This window comes from Clavelina lepadiformis, chromosome 5, assembly GCF_947623445.1.
Source record: "Clavelina lepadiformis chromosome 5, kaClaLepa1.1, whole genome shotgun sequence".
NCBI classification, from domain to species: Eukaryota; Metazoa; Chordata; class Ascidiacea; order Aplousobranchia; family Clavelinidae; genus Clavelina; species Clavelina lepadiformis.
In genome coordinates, this window is record NC_135244.1 from 10,918,156 (window position 1) to 10,946,105 (window position 27,950).

General features: G+C 35.7%; 2 protein-coding genes across 3 annotated transcripts; one reads left to right on the plus strand and one right to left on the minus strand.

The window, feature by feature from the left end:
• The first annotated feature begins 735 nt into the window (after nucleotides 1–735).
• On the plus strand, nucleotides 736–12,221 carry LOC143458933 (inactive tyrosine-protein kinase transmembrane receptor ROR1-like). 2 transcript variants are annotated; one of them, XM_076955845.1, is made up of 19 exons: nucleotides 736–906; nucleotides 4,096–4,153; nucleotides 4,407–4,447; nucleotides 5,692–5,815; nucleotides 6,241–6,422; nucleotides 6,772–6,799; nucleotides 6,956–7,095; nucleotides 7,205–7,410; nucleotides 7,616–7,813; nucleotides 7,932–8,046; nucleotides 8,289–8,476; nucleotides 8,564–8,686; nucleotides 8,747–8,857; nucleotides 9,005–9,184; nucleotides 9,275–9,453; nucleotides 9,554–9,803; nucleotides 9,911–10,059; nucleotides 10,682–10,872; nucleotides 10,987–12,221. In XM_076955845.1, the coding sequence occupies exons 1-19, from the start codon at nucleotides 852–854 to the stop codon at nucleotides 11,544–11,546; spliced, it is 3,078 nt and encodes a 1,025-aa protein (XP_076811960.1). In that variant the 5' UTR covers nucleotides 736–851; the 3' UTR covers nucleotides 11,547–12,221. The 2 variants fall into 2 exon arrangements, with proteins under 2 accessions (XP_076811960.1, XP_076811959.1); XM_076955844.1 differs by having other exon boundaries at nucleotides 10,682–12,221.
• Nucleotides 12,059–27,270, minus strand: LOC143458932 (inactive tyrosine-protein kinase transmembrane receptor ROR1-like). The gene is made up of 19 exons (XM_076955843.1): nucleotides 27,018–27,270; nucleotides 26,676–26,771; nucleotides 24,280–24,379; nucleotides 23,602–23,633; nucleotides 21,592–21,712; nucleotides 21,308–21,489; nucleotides 20,440–20,476; nucleotides 20,152–20,291; nucleotides 19,872–20,089; nucleotides 19,485–19,685; nucleotides 19,232–19,352; nucleotides 18,687–18,865; nucleotides 18,432–18,554; nucleotides 18,162–18,272; nucleotides 17,906–18,085; nucleotides 15,080–15,258; nucleotides 14,748–14,997; nucleotides 14,511–14,659; nucleotides 12,059–14,164 (listed from the first exon to the last, which is right to left on the minus strand). Exons 1-19 carry the CDS (start codon nucleotides 27,079–27,081, stop codon nucleotides 13,126–13,128), a joined length of 3,522 nt encoding a protein of 1,173 aa, XP_076811958.1. The 5' UTR covers nucleotides 27,082–27,270; the 3' UTR covers nucleotides 12,059–13,125.
• Between the last annotated feature and the right edge of the window lie 680 nt (nucleotides 27,271–27,950).

Below are 27,950 nucleotides of genomic sequence, written 5' to 3' on the forward strand. Positions count from 1 at the left end.
TTTTCGGTACAAAGTTAAACCACTCTATTCATCAATATTAAGCCGATATCATTATTTAGCGCGCCAGACGAAGCTGCTTCGAACGACTAATTGGGTGTTATTATTTAAAACAAAATATTTAATGACTCAGAACAGCTAATAAGGTTTATTTTCCAGGAACTATTAGAACAGATTTTAAAAAGTGTGTTTACTTTTGCACATTTTAATTAGCGGGTAGATGTGCTGGCTCGTGACGGTTTCTATGGAGCTTTACCAGTGGCATTGTCGATAATGAGATCTCCTTTTGTTTATCTCGTTGGTCATTTTTGTGAAAAATGAACCGGGCAGTTAGTTGCACGGCTGAAACGAGAAAAGGTAGGCCCTTTTTGATCGCGCAACTTTTTTCATTTTTTTCAATTGTGGGAGAGAAGTAAGTAGCACTGTCAATCGTAAGCAAAAATGCCTTGCCACGAGTCGATACGCGGTTGAAGTCGAACTGACTAACTTTAGTTTCAGTCAAGCATGATATAAACTTGCTTCAGAGAACGTTGGTTTTTGTATTCAGCTACTGCCGCAGTGTTTTAAAAGATGCAAGATAGTCAAGTACTGCGTTTAGATAATTCTTTTTTAGCCAACTATAATGTGTTGTTTTGTGACAGTAAGCATCACAAGACAATAAACTACGTTAAAATAAAGCAGATTGAAAATAGATTTTAGAATAGAAAATAGACAGATTTCCTTTTTTTCTGCAGATATTTATAAGCTGGGTGTCTTATCAGTAGCAATAGAAATAAAAGTGAAGTGTTTACTTGTGAAGTTCTGTTGGTTAACACTGTCAGTTAGAGACCTGATCGATCCGTTCGGCAACAAACATGAATTCCGTAAAAACTGAATTTTGGCTGATGATGATGATCTTCTTGTCATTAGGTATGGTTTTTAGACTAGCCTATATTAACTACGTCTTTCTATTTTGACAACTGATGTTACTGTATGTCTGTATGAGGTCACTTGTTGCATGTTTCATGAATCTTGCTGTAATCATTTCCACTGAACTAAATTAACAGAACCCCAGTGAGTCTGTCGCAGTTTAAACCAGAAACATTTTGGTTTCCTTATAGTTTTGATAGAATATTGTCAGCTAAAACTACTGTTGTATAGTTATACTGTTAGGTTAGACTCTAATTTATTTTAACTGCCTCTTAGTGTGATCTGTTTTCGCCCATGCAACAGGATGGCAAATTGACCTTAATCCTATATTTACCTACTTGCGCCCGCACAATCTAGTGTTCGCATTTGTTGTTTCGATTCGTCACACTCTGCTGTGTATCATAGCAATCACATCAAGCCACGCGCAATCAATGTTTTGAAGTAACAGGTGCAGCAGTTACGTTCTAAACCCACTATGTAGCCGAAGATAATCCTGCAGTATACTTGATTGTGTTTTCGCCAAATATCGTTTGATCGACAACACGTTTTCCTCGTGTTGAGGACCTATTTGACATCATGTTTCGTATAGTTTACGTTACGCATCCTAGTTAATAAAATTTGCATTGACAAAAGTAAGTAAATAGGGAGCATGCAATAGTAGGAAAAGTGGAATTTCAAGACATTTTCTCACACACTCAGACGCTAACAGTAGATGCTCAAATAACTTGTCTGAAAATAATATTTTGTTTGTTTATTGGTTGGATCATACACAGTTTGTGTACTTTACAATACGATAGCATGTGAAAGTTCTCTTAGCCTTTGTAAATGAAAATCCCACTTAGATTCACTACATTTTAATTTTCTGCGTAGACCAGCAAACAATCTTACAGAAAATCCATATAGTATTGCTCTACTGGACTTAGCTCTGTCACAAGATTTATGCAAACATTATTTTCTTTTGACGCTTTGTTCTAATTTATTATCCAAGTGGATAAGCTCTATTTTTCCACCCGTTTCCTTTCAGAAATTAACATTTGTGGTATCTATACTTACCATTATTTGCGTTAGCGGTTTGGTAGTGTAAATTGGTATAACGTGCTGTTAGTTCTCGTTTGTTCTCCATTTGGCCGATGACGTTGTTGTGACGTGCTGTGGTCTTGTTGAATATGATTATTCAGCTAGCAGTCTAATGCTTTTTAACCGTTTCTTTATTTATTTTTTAAAGACAAACAAGTCTTCATCAAATATGCAGAATTCGTTTTTCTTTTATCCCAATACCTTCGTGGTCTGATCATATTATGGATTTAAGTACGAAATCACAAGTCCCCTTTCCTGTTCATAGCTTCGGGCTAACTAGGAATGTTTTCATTGCTACCTTTACATACCTTTTTGTCTATGGTGAAAACATTTGTTAGCCAAATCACGTAATATTAAGGTATAACGACAAAACTTATCTGTTACAAAAAGTAGAAAATAATGAACTTAACAAACCTAAGTAAATATATTGCAAAGACCGCTTATTCCACATTGATTATATTATGTTATGTTTGCAAACATATAACATGATTTACGAAAACTTTTTTGTCTTTTTGTATGTATGAAGAGATAAATATAGTTAAATAGAATAAAATTGACTTTATAGAGAAAGGTAAAACCGAAAATGCGTCGCATTTAATGCTTTGCTATAGTGCATGCTAAACTTACAATGATATGACTGATTTGCGGCTGCTTGACGGGATTATCGTGAATTGCGTTCGTCTGTCACTAATCGGAGATTAACCTATCTTGACCGCCCACGAACCTGCTGTTAAAAAAATTGTGCTAACATATGCCACAAAAAATTTTCCATTTGGTTCGTTATGTTAGCTAACACTCATCATAGCTTTCGTTTAACAAGATGTCATTACAAAAAATAAATGTGTTAAAGACGTTTTACTTGTCAGAGAAACATATAATTGATTAATTTTAAATTTGCTGTTTGATATATAGATTAAACTTGTCTGTTTACCAGAAGTAACCCTTAAAACCTTGAACGTCTGATTAGCACCCAGGTGTGTTATAATATTTAATACAACTAGTCATCCTATTTATGGTAATAATAATTGACTGATCTGTAAAAACGTTGACGGTAAACCGGCTTTACTGCCAAGCTAGCGTTTTCTTTCAGAGCCCCTTGGTTATTGTTAGCTGTTTTGAACATGTGTTGATAAGGGAATTGTGATTAATTTTGATTATACTTTTGTATTTTTGTCAAAAATTTTTGTCTTTTGAAAGTTGCTTGAAACTGCGCCATGTCCTGAATCAAGATGTACTGTGATAATAGCAGTAGCAGGTTTAAAAACAAACTGCTGATTAGCTGACATGTAAAGTTAACGTTTTTGTAGTGTCATTTCTTCGACCGAACCGATTACAACCTAAGTATGACTCAACGCAACCAAGTTACTTTAGGAATTGTGGATGAGGATATGAAATACGTTTTTATCAGTCTTCCAAATTCAATTATTTTAATGCTTTGATTATTACTTTCTAGCTTAAGTTCTAGTTAAGACAGAATAGCAAGCTACATTTAAGTAATATAACAAAAATGTAAGTTTAACCAAAATTCAGATAGCTTTCGTAAGTTTAGAGAAGAGTGATTAGTTTGTATAAATTTAAAAGGAATTTACTCCTATTTGTTCTAACAAAACTTCAACTGGCAAAACCTTACTTAAATCTTTACATTCTCGTTATCTTTCAATCTTATATTTCTGTTGTTAGAAAGGAATATCAAGCAATATTTGTGATAACTAAGCAAACAAATTTATTCTGCTTTCTCGACAGCGTTTCTGTGCTGCAATGTTTATTCGGTAGCACCTATGGTTTTGTAATTAAACACGCAATACGATTAATGTTGTATACATAAGCTTTTATTGAAAATTGCTTACTTTGAAGGTTTGACCCACTTGGTGTGCCGCCTGTTATCAGCAAACCTTTTTCCAAAACCAACATTTGTTTTGGGCAAATGACGTTAACAAGCTATCTCATAGTGACTTAGAGGATATGTTTTAAACGTAGATGTTTTGCGTAGGTTGTTGCAATTACCGACATTTGTTCTAAGGTTTTACTGTTTGTAAAACTTTTAAAACATATAATTAAACATAATCATACACGTTTTTGCAATTTCTTCTAAAACATTTGTGTGAATAACAGATGTGACAAAAACTCATTCAAAAGAGAACGGAAATCCTAAATCACACACCGATCAAAGGTATGTATAGACATTTTTTTGTATTTTTTCGTTACCTGAACAACAATCTTATTTTAAGTTGTTTATATAATATCTTGAAAATCTATTACCCATATAGTGTTTAAATATGTAATACACAAAAAATGAAACATTTTTTAGATTTTACCTTTTAGCAAAACGAGGGATGATATTTCAACTATGTACCACTTTACGTTGAATGATTTTTCAGAGTTTTTCCAATTTTTTATTTGCATTGTTTACCTTTGTACTACAGCTCAGCTTCGCAGACGGGAAACCAAAGTGAAAAGGATATGGGTAAGTGAACGTAAATGCATGGGTCGACCAAAACTGGCCAAAATTGCTGATTGAAATGAAGTTAATTCACTTCTTTTATAGAATAATTTGCATTGTTTTCTTGGTTTTGCTCTGTAAATGCGAACGCATATTGGCCAAAATCGTATCGTTGCTCGGTTAATTGTTATTCAAACTCTTCAATAGCCGATACCCGTTTTGGTTCCATAACATCTCTTTAGGCTTCGATGACAAATGGCTTTTCTTTTCGAATAACGCATTGAATACGTTTTCCTTTAAGTTTTTTTTAACCTTTTCAAATAGAGATGTTATGAGTAAACCCAAGCTGAATACTGGAATAAAGCACATTATTCATCATAATCTGAAAGAGCTACTTCGAAAACAAACCCAGTGTTACTGGTGCGTGGAGTTCGATATTCGATGTAACTATAAAAACATTATTTTCAAGATGTTTTTTGGTTGGTATGAGACCTTAGTTAACAACCAAGATTGTTCCTTTAGTGTCTGGACTCTGGAGTAGGTGACTAATTTTCACTGAAGTGTACTCGAAAAACATTTAACTCCAAGCTTTAAAGCCGTTAAACATACATGTACTAATGATTAAAGATGGTACCCAAAGCCTAATGGGCAGTAATTACCCATTCACGACGACAATAATAACTAGATCTGCGGGTACAGTCTCCAGTCTACCAATTTGTTCTGTGTTTTCGGTTCCGTTTTTACGAAGATAAGTTAAAATGTTTCCGTAATTAGTAACTCTGCTTCAGTGCGTAAGTAATCACTTTAAATAATTTCCATTGTTACGCAAATACTTGATGTAGCCTATTGCACAAAATATTGTGAGAATGGAAGATATAATTTTTAAGTTGAAGTTTGGTGTTCTTTTGAAACACCTTGCCGAACACTGAAATAATAGCCTGTAACTTGATAAGTCTACCACTATGTCTGAGTTCAGTCGCAATATGCCCAGGCTTTATGAATATTTTACTTTTTTCGCAAAGTTTACACAGCCACTTCTAAGATAATGCCATTTTATTGAATCTGTTGGTAGATCGCTATTCCAACGTTTTTATACTGTTATAAAGGATACCATAGTGCCATTAGATAAAGGTACCATTAGATTAGGGTATCATTAAAAATGGTACCATGTGTGGGATGGATACTGAAATATATATATCTTCAGTGAAATAAGTAATGAATGTCTGTTCAAAATCACGTTATAAAACAGTGTTTTTTGTTTTTAACAGAGTCCCGTTCTACCTTCTTGCGCATCACTGGTGAATTAAAGAGTCAAAATTTGACTTCGGAAGATCGTGTAACGTTCAAACTTCGAGTTGATGGATGGCCGAATAATAGAATGGAGTACACTTGGTAATAAACTCATGGTATTCAACGTGCTATTCAATGAGATATGATAAGGTTCATTAAAATGGGCGGAAACTACCTTCTATACTCTATCCAACATGAATGCGGTCAAAGTTACTGAATCAATTTAATTGTGGCCGGAAAAGTATAGCACGCTATTAAACGACATACCGTTTAATTATGTATTTAAAATATGTTAATTTAGTCACGGCAATGTGAAATATTATGCTTTATTTTCTTAGCTTTCATGTCATGCTTGTGTCATCCTTGTTGTTTCGTCTCCAAAATTTAATTCGTTTATATACAGTACCACTACCACGTCCGTTTTCGCGGTTCTAGCACGTCGACCATGCTGAACGAAAAAGACGATTTTGACAAAAGTAAACGCTTTTTGGCCGTCTTTTAATGTTTCACTCAGAATTTGTTCTTAGGTATAAAGACAACAGAGTTATTTCACGGGACGATGACAATCGAATTTCTATTCAAAATAAACCAAATGGATCTAGACTAAGAATAAAATATCTTCTCACGTCAGATACTGGATGGTATCGATGTGAGGCGTCCAATGGCTTCCGGAGAGTTGTTTCAAGTGCTTACCTGAAAGTATCTTTCAGTAAGTAAGCTATGTGGTGTAAGATCAAGCTAAAAGAAAACTCTTTACGCATGATTAACCCCCTTCCTCAAATATTACAATTGTATTGACTACAAGCAAATACGAGGACAACAGGATTGAACAACCAACGGACCTGCAAACTACAGTTCGTCACTTATCAAAAAGTGACATGACGTTTTTCACCTTATTGCTTCCTAGAGCAAGAGCTTTATTTTGACATTTTCCAGACATCTCGTCACTTACGATGGTGTTTGCTATTGCTTATGGCTTCTAACGTTTACTCAGTGTGTATAATTAATTGCATGTTTGTATTGAAAGTATACTGTATAATGTAAGCGTTTTGTTGTAGGTATGCCACCTGTCCCTAGCAATCAACCGTGAGTATTGGTTGTAAAGTGATTTGTATTATTCCATTCTTTTATTATACTACCTTAAATTAGCGTTATTAATATTAAACTTACGTTTTAGCTCATATGCGTTTGAGTAAAACCATCAACTTTTAATGTAAATTCTGATGTTATATTGCTTGCTAGAAAATTACCTCAAGGCAAATGTGAAAAATATACCGGCTTGGCTTGCCAGTCAGTGCTGAAGGAAGAACTTATATATGGCTACCCATTTGTTCCACAAACTATGACAGAAGAAGGAGTCAAAGATGTTCTGCAATATATAAGTAAGCAAAAGATATTTTTCAGTGGTGAAAAGCACTCTTTTGTCGTAGTAAATGTAATCTGTGATGTATTTTTTTGTAATACGTTCAAGTGTAATATTATATTTTGCAGCCGAAACAAATAAAGTATCCACAAAATGCAAATCTTTTGCTTTTCCCGCTTTGTGCCGATACATATTTCCATCATGCCGATACACGAATGTAGACGGTGATAAAAAGGCTGTACCCAGAAGGCTTTGCCGAACTGATTGTCAAGTTATGAAGTACGACGTATGTGGAGCCGAATTCAACAACCGCGAAAATGACTTTTTGCTGAAGGTATTTTTTGTTTTGTGTTATTTGTTGCCACCATACGTCCAATCGTCCATATTCATAGTTTCGTTTTTATAAACATGCTTTGTGGTCTAACATTTAATGAACACAACTTGATAATTTATAAAAGGCTCTATGTCTTTTTTGTAGAGTTATATAATCCTCGCAATACAGTTGTCCTTAGCATACAAAAATATTGTGTTTATCACAGGAAATTTTCAAGGTAAATTGTACAGAGCTTCCAATGCTTCAGTCTGTTGATGGAGGATGCACATCTCTAGATTTACCACTTATTGGTAGCGCTGGTCATTCTTGTTATAACGATTCAGGAACTTCGTACAAAGGCAAAGCTTCTGTTTCTGAATCAGGCGTTAAGTGTAATATTTGGCCGGAAAGCATGATGCCTGCAGTACGTTTATATAGTTTTAACTACCAGTCTCTCGTGTTTAAACAATTTGCTGTCAGTGAAGTTGCAAGTATAAGTTGAAAGTTATGGTAACCTTACAGTTTAAATGTTAAATATTTAGTTTCCAGAACTTGCTGGCGCACATAACTACTGTCGTAACCCTGGAGGAAAAATGGATGGACCTTGGTGTTATATTGGTCTTCACAGAAGGGAATTGTGCGCGGTGAAAAAATGCGGTAAACATATATATTTCTTTTTTTAATTAATTAGTTTTATTACATGATATACAAGAAATTGACAAGTAAATCAAACTTCTGTGTTATTAAGTGGTCCTAATATTTGCGATTATGTGTCCAATTTTATCGCAAATTCAGTGATGATTTCGATAATTTAGCGCTTATATATCATGTCTTTTATATTGGCACTTATACCTCCTAATACAATTGAAAAACTTGCCACATTGTTTTTGATATTTCAGCAAAACCATCAGAAAGAACGGATATGGTGGTAATACTTGTGCCTAGTATAGCAATTCCTTTTATCCTTGGTTGCATTGCCTTGGCCTTTTGCTTTTGCCGAAAGAGAAATCGTACTTTGACGAAAAATGGCCGAAGTAAGCCGACGTCGGGAATGTTTGTGGACATGACGACGATAGCAATGCGCAAGGTAGAAAAAAGCAGAAAGAAAAAATAATTCAACTACTTATTTTATTTGAAAATATTTTGTGTTTCAATATTTGATGTTTAATGTCAGACAAAGCTTCCTGAATTAAACGCAAGCTGTGTTCATCTTCTTGTGGATATTGGAGAAGGACAATTTGGGAAAATTTACAAAGCTAAAATTTTGCCTAACCCTCAATTCAGTACAAGTTTTCCGGTGAGTACTCAGTGAATTGTTATTTTGTTACAGAAGTCAATAAAACTGGTATTTGTTTAGGTTGCAGTTAAAACACTTCGAGAAAGTTCTCTTCAATCTCAGCTTGAAGAGTTTCAACGAGAAATCGAAATCTTTTCAGAAATACAACATGAAAATGTTTCCTGTTTGAAGGTGAAGACGCTTATGTTTCGTAGTCTAAAAGTTTATGTTTGTATTTAAAGCCATTTACAGTTAATTTCCTAACATATAATGCATATTACTTCTCTGTCTTATATTTACTACACGCGTTAACTTATAATAATTAATCCACATGCGCAGGCAGTTGTAGCGCAACCTTCTATGCATTGTATGATCTTTGAATACACAAATAGCATTGATTTGCACGAGTACCTTGTCCGACATTCACCCCAAGCCGATTTTGCCAAACCTCCAAGTAGCGCAAGCAGTCATATTTCATCCACTATAGATCACACTGATTTCATTAGAATGGGAATACAGGTACCCTTTAATTTATTAGTTACAAAAACTGTAATAGTTTCAAAAGTACGTTTTGAAACCAAGCATACAGTACTTTTTCGTTTATTTTAGATTGCATGTGGTATGGAATATCTGACAAGCAACAACTTCATACATCGCGATTTAGCAGCTCGAAATATTTTAGTCTCTGGAAATTTAGAGCTAAAAATATCCAATCTTGGAGTTGTGCGTGATTCCTATCTTTCCTGTTATTACAGGTCACCGCAAGGTGGACAAATGCTTCCAATAAGGTAATACAGTTTAGCCTCCTTAACTATTATAACGATGGTATTTTAAGCCTGTTGTTACTAAGAGTACTTTATTTCATTACTTGTTTTGTGACGGTTTTAGATGGATGGCACCAGAATCATTACAATGTTGGCAGTTTTCCGATAAAAGTGCTGTATGGTCATTTGGAGTTGTTTTGTGGGAAATGTTTAGTTTCGGCATGCAACCTTATTGTGGATATAGCAACCAAGAAGTTCTAGAGCTTATTGCTAGCCCACAACACTTAACCTGTCCCGACCAATGCCCGGCAAGAATATACTCGCTTATGCTAGAGTGTTGGGTAGTTAGTCCAGTGCAAAGGCCTCAGTTTAAGGTAAGTAAATGTCACCCCTAATTGTGACGGTTGGTCTGGTTGGCTGTGTCTCCAGCACACAGTACAAATATGCAGTCAAAGCACATACACTGCTTTTACTTTGGCAGGACTTGCGAGGAAAGCTTCAAGGATGGGATAACACAAATACGGCTCAGATCACATCTCACTTAGCCCATGGGATCCATCGACAACTGACTAACGTCATGAAAGAAGGCGGCGTACTTTATAATCAATATACTTCCGAGCCTAGCAGCATGTGAGTATAGAAAATTTTTTATCAACTCATGTAGGCAATTATTTCCTTTTAGTCGTTATTTATTTTCACCCATTGTCGCACTGAACACTGCACTCGCAGGTTTCAATGTGTAACGCACACTGATCGAAAATATTTTGTCCAGTTGTGGCCAAAAAGATAAGACCATCATGGAAAAACAACAAATATTAAATTTTCATATTTTTACGTCATCAATTAGGAAGCATTATCGCAAAAACTGACTTAACTGATACCTTGACTAACGATAGTCATTTAAAATCAAACTTTTTTGTTTTGGATTCAAACTAAACGCACAAGTCAATATTTCCTGAATCGTCTTTTAATGTTTGATACACGACTGACTAAATGACGTCATCAAATGTTAAAAACGATTCACAAAATATTGAATTTTGCCTTTATTATGAATGTAAATTAAATAAGATTGGTTTTAAAAACTATTTTATTCAAAACATGAGTTTTGTCAGTTTTTTCGATAGTGCTCCTCCTTCATTAGTGACTTAAAAATACTAAATTTTAGTATTTGCTCCTTTTTCATGATTGTCCTATCTTTTTGGGCACGAGTTTTGTACTTCTCATTTTGACACTATTTCATATTCTTTTGCAGTGGTGGGAGCAGTGGAATAACTTTTAGTTCTAACGTTTCTGGCCCGACTGGATCAACACCCTCTCCGCCTCCCCAATATGGTGGTTCTGTGCCTATTCAATGTTTGTCTTCGTCTACGTTTACAGCACAACCACCTATTCCACCAAGCGTCAGCACATCTACCCAACAGTATTTTTCATCTCATGGAACAGGTGGGTCTTTTTCACTTGCTCCACCGGGTTATCAATCTGCTTGTCAGCCTAGTTCCTTGCACATGGGTAATATGTATTCTGCAAGTAGTCATCAAAACTATCAAAACAACTTAGCGAACCAACAACGACATGGGCAGTCAATCTCTGGTCCAGGTTCCCATAATAGCCGTAGCAGCAGCAGTTGCGCATCCTCAGTGAGAGACCAGTTTTTGCCAGTACAGCATCCGCGGTCAACCAACAATGACAGGTATCATCTCGATAATGCAAGCTACGGAGGCTTATCACCAAGTCATCTTTCATATTCTGGCCCATCAAATCGACCGCTTAGTGAGGTAGCTGAAAACGAAGATGATGGTTTGAATGAAGATTATTATCCACGTGATAGATCACTGCCACCTCCACTAGAATCTTTTAACAATCTCGTAGTGACCACAAATCCAGTTCACAAGCAAGCGAACTCAGTTGACATAAAATTACCATCTCCACCGTGCCAAGAAATTGATTCATCCGACATGTCCACTACCAGTATTAAAGCAACATCATGTGACTCCGGTCTCCCTACGGAAGACGTTGACAACCATGCTGTTGATTTGAAAACCCCTTTAATGGGTCGTCCGCCAAGAATTCCTAATCAAACACCGGTACGAGGTGCTACGCCGCGAAAGTTTGTATAAACAGTTTATCTGTGTCTTCTAGTGACATCAGCATTAATGTTGGCCACTTACGATATGGGGTAAGGTTTGGTAAAAGTGATGTGGTATGGCAGTGATGGCGACGAAGAACACAATTGCCGAGAAACATTACGTAAGCACATAATTTGTGACCAAATGTAAAACAAAACTATGCTTCATTTCTCACAATACTGCACTTTCAAATATGTTGCAGTTATATCTGTTTACCATGCCAGTTTTAATGATTCGTCACTTGTGCGTAAAGTTTGTTTTTTTTTCTTAAATTAACAATGCTTTGAAGATACAGTACTGCTATGTGTAAAGATTTTCTACTAACAGTAGCAATAACATTACGATAACAATTTACTTTATTTGAACTGTTTCAAAATATTCCTTATTGGATTTTGCTTTGGTCATTATAGTCAGCTTAATGGTAGGCTAATGGTTTTAAATTTATTCTAAACATGTTTACCGGCATTTTTTCTTGAATTAAAATGCATAAAAAATTCTTCTAACTTTTTATCATAACAGTTTAATAAAACCTTTGTTAAAACAACATCTGCTTTTCTTAACAAATGCGCAAAAGATTCGTTAGTTAAAAAGAAAGCTGCCAGGAAATTGCACCGTATCCAAGGTTTTGTTGAGAGCACATTTCAAATAAAAACAGGTTTTACTTAATTTGGTGTTGAAATGTTGTCGTCAGCAATCGTAAAAAGTGTGGAAAGTTTCACACACTTCAACATTATGCAAACTCTACTAATACAGATAAATAGCTTTACCCATGAAAAAACGGTAAAGAGTATGCATGAATAAAACAAACTAGGCAGTTACTGTTACGCGAGAATAGCACAACAACATGTCTACAAAATTAAAAAAGAAATCACTCTATACTAATGAGAAAATCTGTTAAAATAGTGGATTAAGCAATGTCAATGAGTGTTCAACTTTAATCTAAAAACGTAAAATACGTAATGTATTATAAAATGCATTGCTGTACGCTGTATAACCTTGGACATTGTTCACGAAAAAGCTGTTTAGCACTCCAGTGTTCCCAACGTTTTCGTATAGACGCTTCGCATTGCAGCGGTTCTCAACCAGTGGGGCATGGGGCATTTTGAGGCGGGCCACAGAGCTTTTTAAAAAATTGCAAGTCATGCCTTCCAGATGAAGAAGCATTAAGACACATTCGTTTTCCGAATGAACTGTTTTGTTTCTCGTTTGAAATGCAAAAATAAAAACAAAGCGGCACATCGTTATAGCTCATTGATTAATATATTTATTACCGGAGTATACTTATCCATCTTATAAAAATCTCAAGTCTGTTTCTTCATTTCAGATGTCACATTTAAAAATTTTAGTCTTGTTTTCGAAATTAACCTGAGACGGACCTTTTTAGACAGCAAAGTAAGCCGTTCCATTATAATTATAATTATCAATTTCTTAACCAATTCACGCAGGACTTAACAGAACATACGTGGGCCACGACTATAAAAGGGTTGAAAACTTCTACTTCACAGCTTTTCACAAAGTGTTATGAAGACAAAAATTACTTATTATGTCTTTAGTTAAGCTTCTTTATTTGCTATAGTTTAGCTGTGGTGTGAGAAGATGCCGATGGCTCCCCGAGATGTTTGCTAGTCGGTCGATTCGGAGAAAGTGCCGACTTTAAAGTGAGTAAAGGGCGATGGCTATCCGCTCCTTCGCTTTCAAAATCAGGATCCAGATCATCATTTGGGAGACCCGAGTCACAAGAGCGGGCTTTAACACCAATCGAGTCCCCTGGTATAGGTCGTGCCGGATAATTCTTGTTTTCTCGTAAGGGAGACCTTGCTCGTTCTTGAGAATTGGAAAAAGTCACCTCTTTTCCTTGCGGTGCACTATAGTTTGGGGGCTTGGGGGCAAGAACTGGTTTTTCATTTACCATTAAGTCTGGAATCGCGTCAGTGTTTTCGTTACCAATTTGCTTGCAAGATTCTTGATAAACAGACAAAGGCACTTGACCATCAGGCCTCACTCCACTGTTGGATCGTGATATACGAAGTTGTGTAACCGGATTTTGTTCCACAGATTCTCCAGTGTTTTGGTAAATATTACTTTCAACATTTGCGTTCCCATCATGAAAATTCAACGATGGAATAAAAGGATCGCTACTACGTATCAAATCTTGCCGTTGATCTGCCACTGCTGCGGACATTTGTCCATGCCGGCGGTCTTGAATAAATGCTGGGCCAGTAGAAGGTAAGTAAGCTGGCTCCTGAACTTCTGGGTGGGAAGCGAGACGGTTCACGCGGAGGGGAAAGTGTTGGTTATGTTCGGATGAAGCCACACTTCCGCTGCTCTTACTTTGGGGACCACTGCTATACGAGGGCAAAGCATTTTGCGGGTGATATGGAGGAAGCGCATTTCCAACAAGTGGCATTGGAATTAAAGGTTGGTTGGCTTGTCCTGTGATATATTGTGGTGGAAATACATTCCCACTATTTCCAGATGATGCAGAAGTCAGACCTCCTGGAGAATGGTACAAACGTGATGTTGGACTCGTGTGCGGAGCTCCTGGCGGGGACATTGCAATATAACCAGTAGCGGGAGTAGCAGAATATTGCACATGTGCGTTATTCACCCTAGAAGGTATACACAAGTAGAAAAGAGTAACTAAAAACGTTAGTAAACTTTACAGTTTTTCTTTAGAATACTAATACATTGACAAGCTTAATTAAAAAGCCTACCAAACCAGTCTAATAGTTCTAACAAGCAAGGTAGTTTTTACTAGTTTACGCTGTAGTTCTGTTTATATTCCATTTTCACTTTAAAAACAGTAAGCCGTGACGTAGAAAATCTAATTGTTGTTTTACACCCTCCTTCATTATATTGTAAACGAATGTTGACAATTTATTTCTAAGCAAACAAATTATTTTTATGTCTATAATGATACTTTTTTTAACATCTACAAAAAGTATATCTTATCACATTGTTGCTGGCTGGCCATGCTGAATGTACTGATTACTTTCTCCTTCTCTCATTACATTGGTCAATTGACAGTGAATTCCTTGAGCTAGTTGTGAGGTCATTCTCGCAGTGTTAGTCCCATCCCATCCAACTAATTTGGCGTGAACATCCTAAAACAATAATTTTCGGTATGAATAAAAAATCATTTGCGTAATTAACTTTGGCAAGTTGCTCTGTACTTCTAGCAACGCAACAAACCTTAAACTGTGGTCTATTAGCGGGTTGGGAGGACCAGCATTCATGCATGAGTGAATAAACCTTTGCCGAGCACTGGTCGGGACAAGTGAGCAATTGGTGACGAGTAATAATATCTAAAACTTCATGATTACTGTATCCACAATAAGGCTGTAATCCATAACTGAACATTTCCCAAAGTAAAACGCCAAATGACCAGACGGCTGTTTTGTCAGTAAACTGCCAACAGCGCAAGGATTCAGGAGCCATCCATCTGTAAAAAGCATTGCTTAAATACAGGAAATTTGTTATCAGAAGTGCCCATCATAAAATTATTAAAATTTGTATAAATTCACCTTATTGGCAGCATCTGCCCACCCTGCGGTGATCTATAATAGCTAGAAAGATGGGAATCTCGTACGACGCCAAGATTACAAATCTTCAATTCCATGTTACCGCATACTAATATATTTCGAGCAGCCAAATCACGATGAATGAAATTATGGCATGATAGATACTCCATTCCTGATGCAACCTAAGTTGAGAAAGCATCGACGGTTATAATACAAGGATTTCATCACTCTAACACCGACGAGTAAAATATACTGGCTGGTTTTATATTACCTTATGTTACATTATGCTGTTATTTCAAGACACATATTTTACTATATTCATAGATGTTGGGAAATATTAGAGAACAAAGGTCAGATTAAAGGCCCCTACCTATTTTTCAAATGATAAATCAGATAATTGGTTAACTAAGGATGTGCCTTCAGTTCGATGTCTTAACATTATACCCGTGCTATATAAGCAGAGGATATATATGCGAAAGTTACTATATTTCTTTTTTACACAGTTTTACAACTTTAAGGTATCCAATTTTTAAAAATACTGGTTTTCTGTGGTTTATCTGCTGATAATTCGTGGGTGCTATTGGCCAATTGAGTCATACAAAGGCTGTAAGTGCCGCTTTCCACCTGTCCTAAACAATGGAGAAGCAGACCGACAATTCAACATCCAAGTCAACAGCAGAACACTTCCTTTCCAAACCTAAACGGCATACTTGGGGGTGCGATTTGATCGGTCAATGATGTAGCCTACCGCTAGCACCTAGCCTTAGAGCATCTATGTAGGAAAGTTTGAACCCGAACTGCACTCTTGAAATTTCAAGCTGGCATAAGCTCTTCAGTATAGAAAACGAAACGACTGCCTTGCCTGGGGTGTGCTCCTTCAAAGTACTTTTATCCAATTATTGATTATGATTATATAATTATTACCGGGAGTTATTTATGCCATTATGCCAGTTGCACTGCGGCGTCAGCGAGTAAAACCTCTACCTGAGCAGTAGTGCTTAAAACTGCTCAAGTAGTTCCCTGACCAGTTCTTGCAGATATCACCTGAGTGTGTTACCAGCGATTAGCAGCAAGAAATTCATTCTTGCGAGCCGCATAATGTCTTCTGGCAGCTTCCGTTGGACAGTAAAGCAAACAATGGCGCCATGAGAGATGGTAGAAAGTATAGTATGGTCAGGTAGCACACCCGCACTGCTAAAAATATTAATCAACATCTAACCATCAGTTAAGGCAAGGTATCTCCAAGCTGTCGTAACCCTAGTAGGGAACCTGGGATATCTCATACCCTACTATTTTTTGCTTCAATTTATTTAAAGTCAAGCGATCTCTTTTAGTTACCTTCCTGACTTGTGAAGGGCCTCTTGGGCACGGGAATGTTACCCCCGTAACTACCTTTCAGGTTGATCTATATAGAGTCATTACTAGAAGTGGGCAGTCGGTACTCTGTAAGTACCGTCAGTAACGGTACCGGTACCGGTACTTGGCAAAAAATGTACCGACGGTTCCCATACTATTTCAAAAAAGTAGTTCGGTACTTTTTGTACAGCGGATCCTGTTGCAAGTGCAATTTTTGCCGATATTATAACCCCGCTCACACTTGCGACTTTATTAGACATTTGTAGATAAAGAAAAGAACAAAAAGTGCTAAAATTAGCATTAAGTTTTAATTAAAATGAAGTTTTAAAAAACGTACTCCTCGAAAACTTGAAGTAATCATTTTAAAAGCACCGAGTACCAGGACCGACTATTTCTTGAAAAAACGAATTCGGTGCTATACTACCGAGCTACTACCCACCTCTGGACATTGCATAGGGTATCTCGTACCCCTGTTTTCTGCGGCGTTAGGTTCACGGGTATGACCATGAATACAAGAACATATTTCTTTTATTTCTGCTTCTCGTTTCGCTTACAAAATTTCGAAGCCTTGGTCATTGAGGTTGACCATGGAAATTGGTATTTTAGTTTTAGTTCAAATATGTATTAAATGTATATTTTTTCAGTCAAAGATCTCTATTGTATGCCAGAATGAGTGGGAATATTTAGTATTTATTGTATCTTGAAGCATTTGCTGATGTATACAGAAAAGGCACAATTTTTGTCACCTATACTGTTTGAGGTATGTCATACATCAGGTTACCTATTACAGTAAACGAAAACTTGCTTTACCGATTTAGGGTTAATCTAGGCTCAATTGCTTGTTGACAAGATTTGGTCTTTTTAGTTCAGAAACGCTACGACGAGGCCTAAAAGCGAGTGCAACCAACAAGTATGGAGAGATACAAACAGCAAGTTATATAGTAACGGCTTGCACCTGACACAAACCATCTCATGGCTCTCAGCCTATTGCGTCTGGAAAAATAACCTTCCGAGCAAATAGCTAGATTTCTATATTCCCTTTATTGTAAATTGCGTTTGGTCTTTGGGAATGAATTGTTGGCGCAAGTTACTAAACCACATCGTAGTTAGTAAAATTAATTATCTAAAAGATTGTATATTGGTTTTTTTCTGAATCACACCATTACAAATAAATTAATTAATGTTGTTTGTAATTTATATTAATGGGATGAAGTGTGGCAGTGCACCTATTTTGTTAACCATGGGGTAAAAACCCTTTTTAGAAGATTTCCTAAACAATTTTAATTACCATGATATGTGTGATAGCGTGATATGATTATGTGTCTACATTTATGCAAACTATCCATGTACATGATATGGATGATATAACAGCAAAATTGAAGTAGATAAGGCATTTTTCCCTTTAAGGATTGCTTATTTCATTTATTTTTCCCTACACTTACATTACTTTACTATTATACTTAAAATGCATACTTGCATGGCCATTCGAATGAAATCAGCATGATCTATCGTAGAAGATGTATGACTGCTTGCGCTGCTTGGCGGTTTAGCAAAATCGGCTTGAGGAGAATGGAGAACCAGATACTCGTGCAAGTCAACGCTATTCGTGTATTCAAATATCATACAACGCAATGTTGGTTGAATAACTACAGCCTGTAATTAACAAAATGGGTATTTAGATTTTTATAATACCTCAGCTAACAAACCTTGCATGAAACGTGCCCATTACTTTTAATGCTGCTATGTTTGCGTGCTGAAGCTCAGAAAACATTTCCATTTCTTTCTGGAACTCTTGCACGTGGGCAGATGTGGCTCGATCTGTGAGCGTTTTTACGGCGACCTAAAATTATTTTTGTATAAAAATCTTCGTATATCTATATCTCTTATCTATCTAGTATATCTCTTCGGAATTTCCTTGATTGACAGATGAGTATTTTGTATGGAATAGGTAGTTTCGATTTCTCTTACAGTCGAAAATAGTAAATGAAGACAAAATTACCGGTTCATTAGGACAATAATGAAGGTTACTGAGTACGTGGGCTTTGTAAACCTTGCCAAATTTTCCGTCACCAAGCTCCCCAATCACGTGTACCACGTTGGCACTTAGTTCTGGGACCTTTGCCTGCATGCATAAAACGAAAGTTAAGTGACCATACAGACCCATCTTGCTAAAGTTGACCGAGTTAGTTTAGGACCTGTATTCACAGATCCTACACAGAATACAAAACTGTTTAAATTATATTCCGTCCTTTACTTTTTTCGACGAAAGCGGTTTTGAATCCATTCGTATTCCTTTTGTGTGTGATGGATTTTTAGTTTTACGGTTTCTACACGCAAAACAGAATACTAGAACAAAACAACCGAGAAGCAGTGGAACGCTTACAGTTGGTATCAAAATCATAATCAAATCAGGCTTTCCATCCTGCGAAAAATCTATCAAAGCAAAGTAAGTTTGTTTAACCAGATAATGATGCAATATGTTGTTGTCAGAGCAGCACGTCTGGCCTTGCTGTAGTAATTGCGATGTATGTTATAAATCAGCCATAAGGTGAAAGAAATATGATTTCCATTAAACATGCAGATAGCATTATCCTGTGTTAGTACTTTCTGATTAATGTAAGTTAGGTTAATTAATAACGCTTATAAGTATATACGTTTTATTATAATTAATAAATAAAATTCATTAATAAGGCGAAGAGTTAAATATATTGTTTACAACCAGATGCGTGAGCATAAGTAAATTACTTACGCTTAAGCTCTACATAACACTTAACCAAAACAGAGAAAATGTTTTCTTACCGCAAAATGGAACTTGGCAAACTTCTTTCTTTTTTAAGTCGTTATCAACATAACACCATGGAATACTTTTCTGTTCCCCAGGATTACGACAAAAATTATGACCACCAGATAACTCAGGATACTGCAAAACATTTCAGTATTGTAACAACTAAATATCTTTTGTGGTAGCAAAGTGGATATCCGACACTTTTTTCCATAGTTTGACAAACACAGGTGGATTACTTGAATTGTTCATTTACGAAGTGAATTGTACCTTAAAAAGCATTGCTGAAGGCCATGGTTGACAGGTTTCCCCACTAGACGCCACGCTTAGTGTACCTCTATAGCTCTCACCGCTATCATTGTAACATTTATGATGACGGTTGACAACGCTTGGCAATCCAATGCTAGTGCACTGTGGGACTGCTGAAGTAGTTGGCGGTAGCAGTTCACAATCGGCTGAGTTAACTATATCCTACAAATCAAAAACACTGTATCGACCGTAAGCAATTTGGTGTACAAACTTAGTATGATCATTCAGTATATAGGTGAACATTTTAAGTACGAAACAACCAAAGCCAAAGCGACCTACATTATGTTGTGAAATGCCGTAGCTTATCCGTACAATACAAATGTAACGAACAGCTTAGCATAGACTTACCGATATCAAACTGCTTGAATCCGACGACTTTGATTCAAAGAATATACTCTGACAAACGTTATGCTTGAGTAAGTGGCAATCCGACCTGCACAAGCTTAATGGATAAGGATCACCCACTGATGTTCCGTTTTCTTTGGCCGCGCAAGGTGGGAAAACAAAATAGCAGAATGCTTTTCTAGCATAACGCTGGCACTCTGAAGACACTCCTTCTATATTGGCTGCAAAAATGAATTAAATTACAAATGAGAAGACAATCAGATAACAAAAAGTATGAACTCACAAATTATAGACAGTGCGCTTTTAATTTGAGTTTCCATTTCGCTTTGGATCTGAAAGGCTTCGACATAGACGGCTTTTTCACCAAGATATTTTTTACAAGCAAAACCCGAATATTTTTCACAGTTTCCTTTGATAGCATCTCTGAACAAAATAGCTTTATTAGAATAGTTTCAATGTAATTTACAACGAATTGAAAAAGCAACGATTTTTTCCTTTACCAATAATATCGTAGCAGAAATTTGATAAAACATTAGCATGCAAAATGATTTAAAAATCGTAATCCTCTTACAAGACTTTGTCATCTTCCTCCACCGGTGGTGGACGATCTGTAAAATAGCAGCGATAAAACATTTAATAGACAACTATCAATATCCAATAGAACCAACAGTCCAACGTAAATATAGCCTATACAAACATTGATATAGCATGAACAGAGATAATGTAAGAGCTCCGGAGATTATGTTAATTGCATTTGGTTGAGTAATAACCCTGATCATTATGACTAATTATAATTAATACGAGATGAGACGTGAACTACGCAAACGTGAGCAGGATAATGCAAAAAACGTCATCAATCAAAATCTTTATTGCGTTGGCTAATTACACCTTGGATTGACATTGTCTTCTTTGTAAATATGTTTTGTTTTATATATATATATATATATATATGCTGAAGTATTCTACTTAATACCTTCTCGTAACAAGTCGCTTGTATTAAAATTAAACAAACGCAAACATGGATACTTTTAAATGGCGATGGCGTTCTACAGTATAGTTTCAATGGAAGGTCTTTGAAGAAATATTTAATCCTAGCTTACCAAGAAAATTTTGAACTTTTAAACCAAAACTTTTAAATCTTTCAATAATATACAAAACAAGCGGTCTTATAATGAAGGAATCATCATTCTGGCCCTGGGGGGGATACCAGTTTATAAAATCTCTCATGCCCAAGCGTGTTTCTCATAACTTGAATAACAAAAGTGCTAAATTCGATCTTACACTAATAACGATTAAATTTCAATTATTGGTATTCTCAATACATAGTAAACTGTGCAATAATGTGCAACTCTGTTTATCAAACTTAGGTGCCTATAATTTCCATTATAGTATACACTTCTAATAATACTAAACGTAACCAATAAACAATGTATACGCACTAAAAGATACGTGGAGATAAGCGCTGGTATACACTCTTCGATAACCATTTGATGCCTCGCAACGGTATCTTCCTGAGTCGGAGGTAAACAAACCTTCAACCACCAGCCGTGATCCCCATGAGCGACGTTTGATTTTTACGCGATTCTGAAATCCATCTTCGACAAGCACATTGTCTTTGAACCTATTCGTATGTAAGTAATAACGGACACATCGATTAGATACCTGATGATTTAGATACAATTATTGGTACCTCCTCAAAATGCAAACCTTATTAAAATCGTACCATGTGAAAGTAATGTTTGTACTCGATGAACCCGATACTTTGCATCTCAAAGTAGCGGTCTCTCCAGAGAAATATGTCTCATTTTGCATTCTTTCAATCAATTCAAGATTAGGCATATCATCTAAAAACAGCGAAAATGATAGCATATAATTTTAATATTGACAATATTTATGGTGTCCAAAATTTACAATGATTATATATTACTTAATATATAAAAAAATTATTTTAAAACGTTTGATAAGTTTAAGACAAATACATTAGTAATACGTAGTGCATACGCGACGATATATCGTCGCGAGGACATGTTTATGACAACTTGTTTTGTTTTTTTGTAAAAATAACATCAAACGCATACAATAAACATAAGACTTTGCCAAGCTGAAAAATTTGAGATGAAATGCTGATGTCAGCACAATGTGTCTAATATTACAATATATTTCTTGATCGCTTTGAACGAAATGCGACACAGTTTGAGTGCATTAGCCAGGATAACTATTTACTTTTAAACAATGGAAAATAATCAATGTAGACCTGGAAGTTTCTTTTTTGTCACATCAAAGTTTGATTCTCATAGCCAGCTTTTGATTCAGATCATTGATAGCAATGTTGGCGTTTAACGTTTAAGTTAAACTTTACCATGGTCGAAAGTCTGACTACAAAGATGACTGTAGCAAAAAGCGCAATACTATACTTTTCAACTACCTAGTGATCTGAGAGACGGTTTCCGAATCGCTGGAAATACTTCATTGTAGATAGTTAGTTAGCTACTACTCAGTCATATACAATGTATTAGTGCTACTGCCAGCGAGACATAATCAGGAGTGTTATAGTTCCCACTTCCCACACGAGGCCTTCCTGTACGACTCAGCGATTCGCAAACTTTTTTCATGCAACGCCTTTGGAAAAGTTTGCTGGACTTGCGATGCACCAGCGGTAAGAATCTCATAAAGACGCTTATTATCAAAGTTGTATTTATTGATGCAACAAAAAAAAGAAATATGAATGTCCAAAAAAGAAAAAAGAAAAAAAAGAAATATGATATAACAAAAAATGAAATATGAATAAAAAATGTCATTTGATGTGATGTTTGGGCTGGCTTGCTTTCGCTAAGTTTATCGAATCTTGGGAGAATTCGAATTCATGTGCCAGGAGATAGTAAATTATTGTGCGACGAAATTATATATTGTTATGAGCTGATGTAAGGTTAACTACGAAACAGAATTATTGTGTGACGCCCTTGGAAAACTAAAACGACGCACAGTTTGAGAATCACTGATGTACGTAAACATCTGCCGTGCACCAAAAAGTATCAATACAAATTTGACTCAAAACATGAACCCATTGGAAAACACATACCGTACTGTAAAGGTTAAAAAATAACACAGGAGATAATGAAGACTAAATATGACTCAAATGGTTTACCACCAGCACGAACGATAGACCAGCTAATTGACTTTATCTCTACTACCAACGATGTGACTAAGTCGACTGAAACCAAGCAGACGGCCGCAACATATGGTCACAGCAGCAAAAAGAAACAGCAACTTGGTTCTTCAAAGTACCAAATACCGCTTGGATATAAACGATCAAACCAAACAAATGGAAGTTTGAAATCAACTGAATTGACAATCGACAGGGAGTTAACTGCAAATTTTCTCCACCAAAATAGGATTTGCGGCTCACGTTTTACGTCCATCACTATATTTGAGTTTATTCATACCAATTATCAAATTTTAAAATTGTATTAGATTAATTTCATACTATAAAAGACTAATGCACGTATTTTCAGCACATTTGCTATGACTCATAATAGTATTCATTAACCTGACCACAATAAAATTAAAAAAGGATTTTAATTAAAAACGTTTCCAAACCAAGTAGACTACGTACAGTAATACAGTACATGTATCGCATTTGAACCAAAATCGAAAAATACATCATGCAAGCAGCAGCACATCCGATGTGTGCACTAGATCACTAGAATGTCGAAATGAAATTTTTGAAACCTACCCATTGCATTTCCATCCACAGCACGTGATGACCTAAAATGAAAAAACAATATAAATGACAAAAATTTCAACTGTTGAATAACTGGAACAACTACAGTAATCACTAAAAGTACGGATACGAGGCCTGCTACAAAAAGAACGACAAAATGATAAAGTACTATAAAGGTGGTTAAATTATTGTATGACAAAAGATAAGCAAAACGTTGATTAAGATTCTTTCGGTTGAATTTGTGTAAGCTGTAAAGCAAAAAGCAGTCTGGGGTTGAGTTAAGTTTGATGAGATAACTTCTAACTGACACTCACTAAGCCCTAAGCGGAAAAATGCTATAAGAACACAAGTTATTCGAATATCGCACAGATTCGCTAAGGCTCAGAACACATAGTGAACTAAAATTGCAGCCTTAAAATACTGAAATTGAAATTAAGAAATCCATCGCTCTGAATTTACCATACAATATGTATTAGTTCAAGAGGATATTCTGCTCACATTAGTTCAAGTCATTCATGTAAGCTACACGTCTTAATCTCAACACCGGGATAATTCAAACTCCTTAACAAGAAACCTAACGAAGATTTTTAGCAATGTTTTTCAAATTCCTTTAGTATTAATTTCATATTTTCCAATATTTTGACAATAGCTTAAGTTACAAATTGAAGTAGTTTTCATTATCATACTTACCTTTCACTTTCAACGGTACGTATTACTCTAGGGTGGCGATCGTTACCCACGAGACTGTGTAGTCTTGCATAGTTTGACAATGAGTTATCCCCTAACGAACCTATATAGACAAAACAAATCCTAATGTAAAATCAGGTATCTTGCAAAAAATCTAAATTGAGCCAGATAATTAAATCTATTATAGACATAGCTACCACCAGAAAAGCCTATATCTGCGCATTTAACAAGATAAATTAACATAAATATTGGCTTTTATGGAACTTAGGATTTTTACCTAATCATTTAAAAAAATATAAGTAAACCCTAACTTATATTAAAAGTTGGACAAATATGAGTTAAGGATTGATTTATTCATTCAATGTAAATATCAAAAATTTGTATAAAACTTTTAGGATAAACAAAAACGCTTACTATGAATCAAAATGATTTCAAGAAATTTATATAATTATACTGAAAAAATTGAGATGGATAACACAGAACGCAATCTATACACGAAATATATACTTTAAGTTCTTTCAGTTTGTTTTGTAGTACTGTAGATTGATTTAGCTACGCGACCGTGTCCACACAGGCTATAGTGACAAAAGTTTTAAACGTTCCTTTACGTGACATGTACTTCGTAGTGTAGGATTAAACGCAAAGCTTCAAATATCGATTTTCGAAATCTATCGAAACGGGTATGGGGCGTTTTTAAATATCAGTAAATTCAGACCACGAATTGTGAAAAAAAATGCCATAGAAATAACCTTTGTCTGAAATTCGATTTAAATTGACAAATCACATTCAGTATATACTGCAAACGGGAGAAATTTACACTTCACTGAGCCATGAAAACGGTGCTGAGAGAAAATACAGTAAATCTTACGGTTTCAATCTTGACCGCGTAAGAGATGACCTGGCAAAGTTCATTCCGACATTTCACGCACCAACTAAAGCGAATAGGTTTTTTCAACTTTTAAAATTTGCGTTGTTTTCATCAAACACAAGAAAACAACACAATAAGGACCATTCACAAGGTTATACGAAAACAAAGATCATATAAAGATATCTGCTGGTATAAAGCTTCATTTCAAACATACGAAAGACAAATAATCGCTCTCCATTGTTCTTTGGTAAAAGTTAACGCGAAGTCTATTTGACCAGCTAGTGGGCAATTTAAGGCCTATTGTTCAAATCTTTTGATAAAGATCAACCAGGATCGGACCAGATATTTTTGATAACAGTTTTAGAACGAACACTGTCTTATAGAACATCAATATAGTAGTTTTCCATGGTGTGTGATGCGTAGCTGCAAAAGGAAATAACACTTTACAAAATACAAGGGTTTGTTTCAAAGTGAGAAAACGTACGTTGAACTACTACTATTCTGAACGCAGTTATTAACTTTACAATTTGGCTAAAAAGGCATCTTAGCAGTGGATTGCACACTGTACCGTCGGTAAAAATGCCTTAACAATACATCTCTCAATGATGTGATGAAAGCACTTCATACACCTCAAGGAATGATGTTGCAATGAGAACTATTATCTCAGGTTTCAAATGCCTCGGGCTCGTATAGCATAGGTGCAGTCATCCATGCCACATCAAGCAAATTTGGTAAACGTTTGCTGACAAGCTCAGGTGTAGTTCTGGGATCTCGTGATTGCCATTATAATATAATGAGCTAAAGTAAGATTCTCCATAAACCCACTTAAAAATAAATAATAACTACATTTACAAGCTTACCGCATGAAACACGAACATAATCTAGTATAGGTCTATCCTCGAAATTATAGCAACACATAAGTAACATACTTCGTCATGGGATTTGCACGTAGCGTGGTGTAGCGGGGAATCATAAAGGAAAAATATAGTTAGTGATAACATGATTGCAATAAACGACATTACTTATAGAGTGCACAACACGTATATTGATACTACATACAAGAAACAGGTATAATATTACTTCATCAGCAAGTTTGGTTTATAAGATTACTTGCGCAAGATGTACACTTTGTACAGGGTAGTCCTGCCTTTCAGTTCTTTTGCGCTCACTATTAACACTATTTGGCACAAAACAGTGAAATAATGCAAAAACGAATCAAAATAAGAGGAATGGTTTGGCTATTTAACATGCCAAAGCAAAACAACCAACTCATTCCATATCACGTAGCTAGTCTTAAACCATTTCAAAATATGCTAGCTCGTGGCATTGGAAGATGTTATCATAGTTATAAAATATAATATAGACATACATATAAAATTGGCTGTAATAAATAGGAAGCTGTTGGCAAACTTTCCAAATACCTTATAAAGGCTTTGTAATATCAATAACTTGCTTTACTTCTATTTCCTAGAAGTCGTTTGACTTATTTCTAACCTTTTTGCAATAATCATTAAATGAGCAAATTACTCACCTTGTTCCCAAAATCCGGTCAGTACTAGAAACGATATCAACATAATTGACTGAAATAGCTTCATTCTTTTCCACCAAGTTGCATTGGCTGGAAAGTCTACAACAGAGAACGAACGAACTGAGACACACGTAAGTAATCTAGTGCAATTATCTGATCCAATGCGTTAAATTCCGAGGCGTCAGGCTTCAGGAATTTAGGTCAGCCACCAGCGTACAAAAGCCAACTGCTGTTATCTTAAATTTTAAAGTCAAGCTTACATTCCTGCAGGCGAGTTAAAATAGGGTAAACTTTATTCACAAAATTGCAAGTCTTTCTAATGTACAGATAAACCCACGAACAAACCTTTGAAGGCAATATCCACCATGTGAGAATTTTTAACTGAATAATTAACAAGTGATTTGTCCATAGTCTTATCGACTAATTCAGTCTATCCATCAGACGTTACTTACAAACGTAGAAAAGTTTGTTTCTGGGACATATAGCCTATATATCATATCTTTCTTATTTTTATTATCAAGCTTTGAAGGAAATAAATTGCCTTTTCACTGTACCCTTCATTTCACCTCAGCAACAAACCTCAGTCTAACAACACTATTTCGCCAATGTAATGGATATCAGTTCCTTCTATATTATTGGCAAACCTTTAAAGTCAGACTAACATTCATCTCCCAAGCGAAAAAACCTTCTTCTCCAATATTTGCGCATGTCTCTCAAATCACTCTAATTATTATTCCTTTCGGTATACTCAAATAAAATACCAATTTCAGCTACTGTTTGCTTGACTTAATGAACGAATCAAGCCCCAGTTTACCGCTTCGTGCGACTTTATTTTCGCACCCTGATAGTTTAAAACTTGAGTATGTTCAGGTCACTCATTGGTATTGGACTGACGATACAAAAGTTTCACAACTAAAAGTAACAGTCCACTTTCTTTTGATTTGCGACATCAAGTGAGTGAAATGTAGGCAGCATCTATTAATATCACCCTGATACCACCAACCTTAACTTTGAAAACTACTAACAAATTTAAATGTTTTCATTTTCTTTAAACTTGACCAAGAAGATTTGCCAACGTGGCGGGGATAAATTTTGCACATCAAATCCGACATATATCATCAAACATTGTTTGTTTATTGTCACTATGCAAGTAACAATATAACCTTGATTTGTCACAAGTTTTAAGCGTAGTAATGTATAGTATACCTATACGTAGTAGTCTACCTATATGGTCCAAAAGCTGTTCTTAAAAAGTCATTCCATATCGGGTTTCGGCAA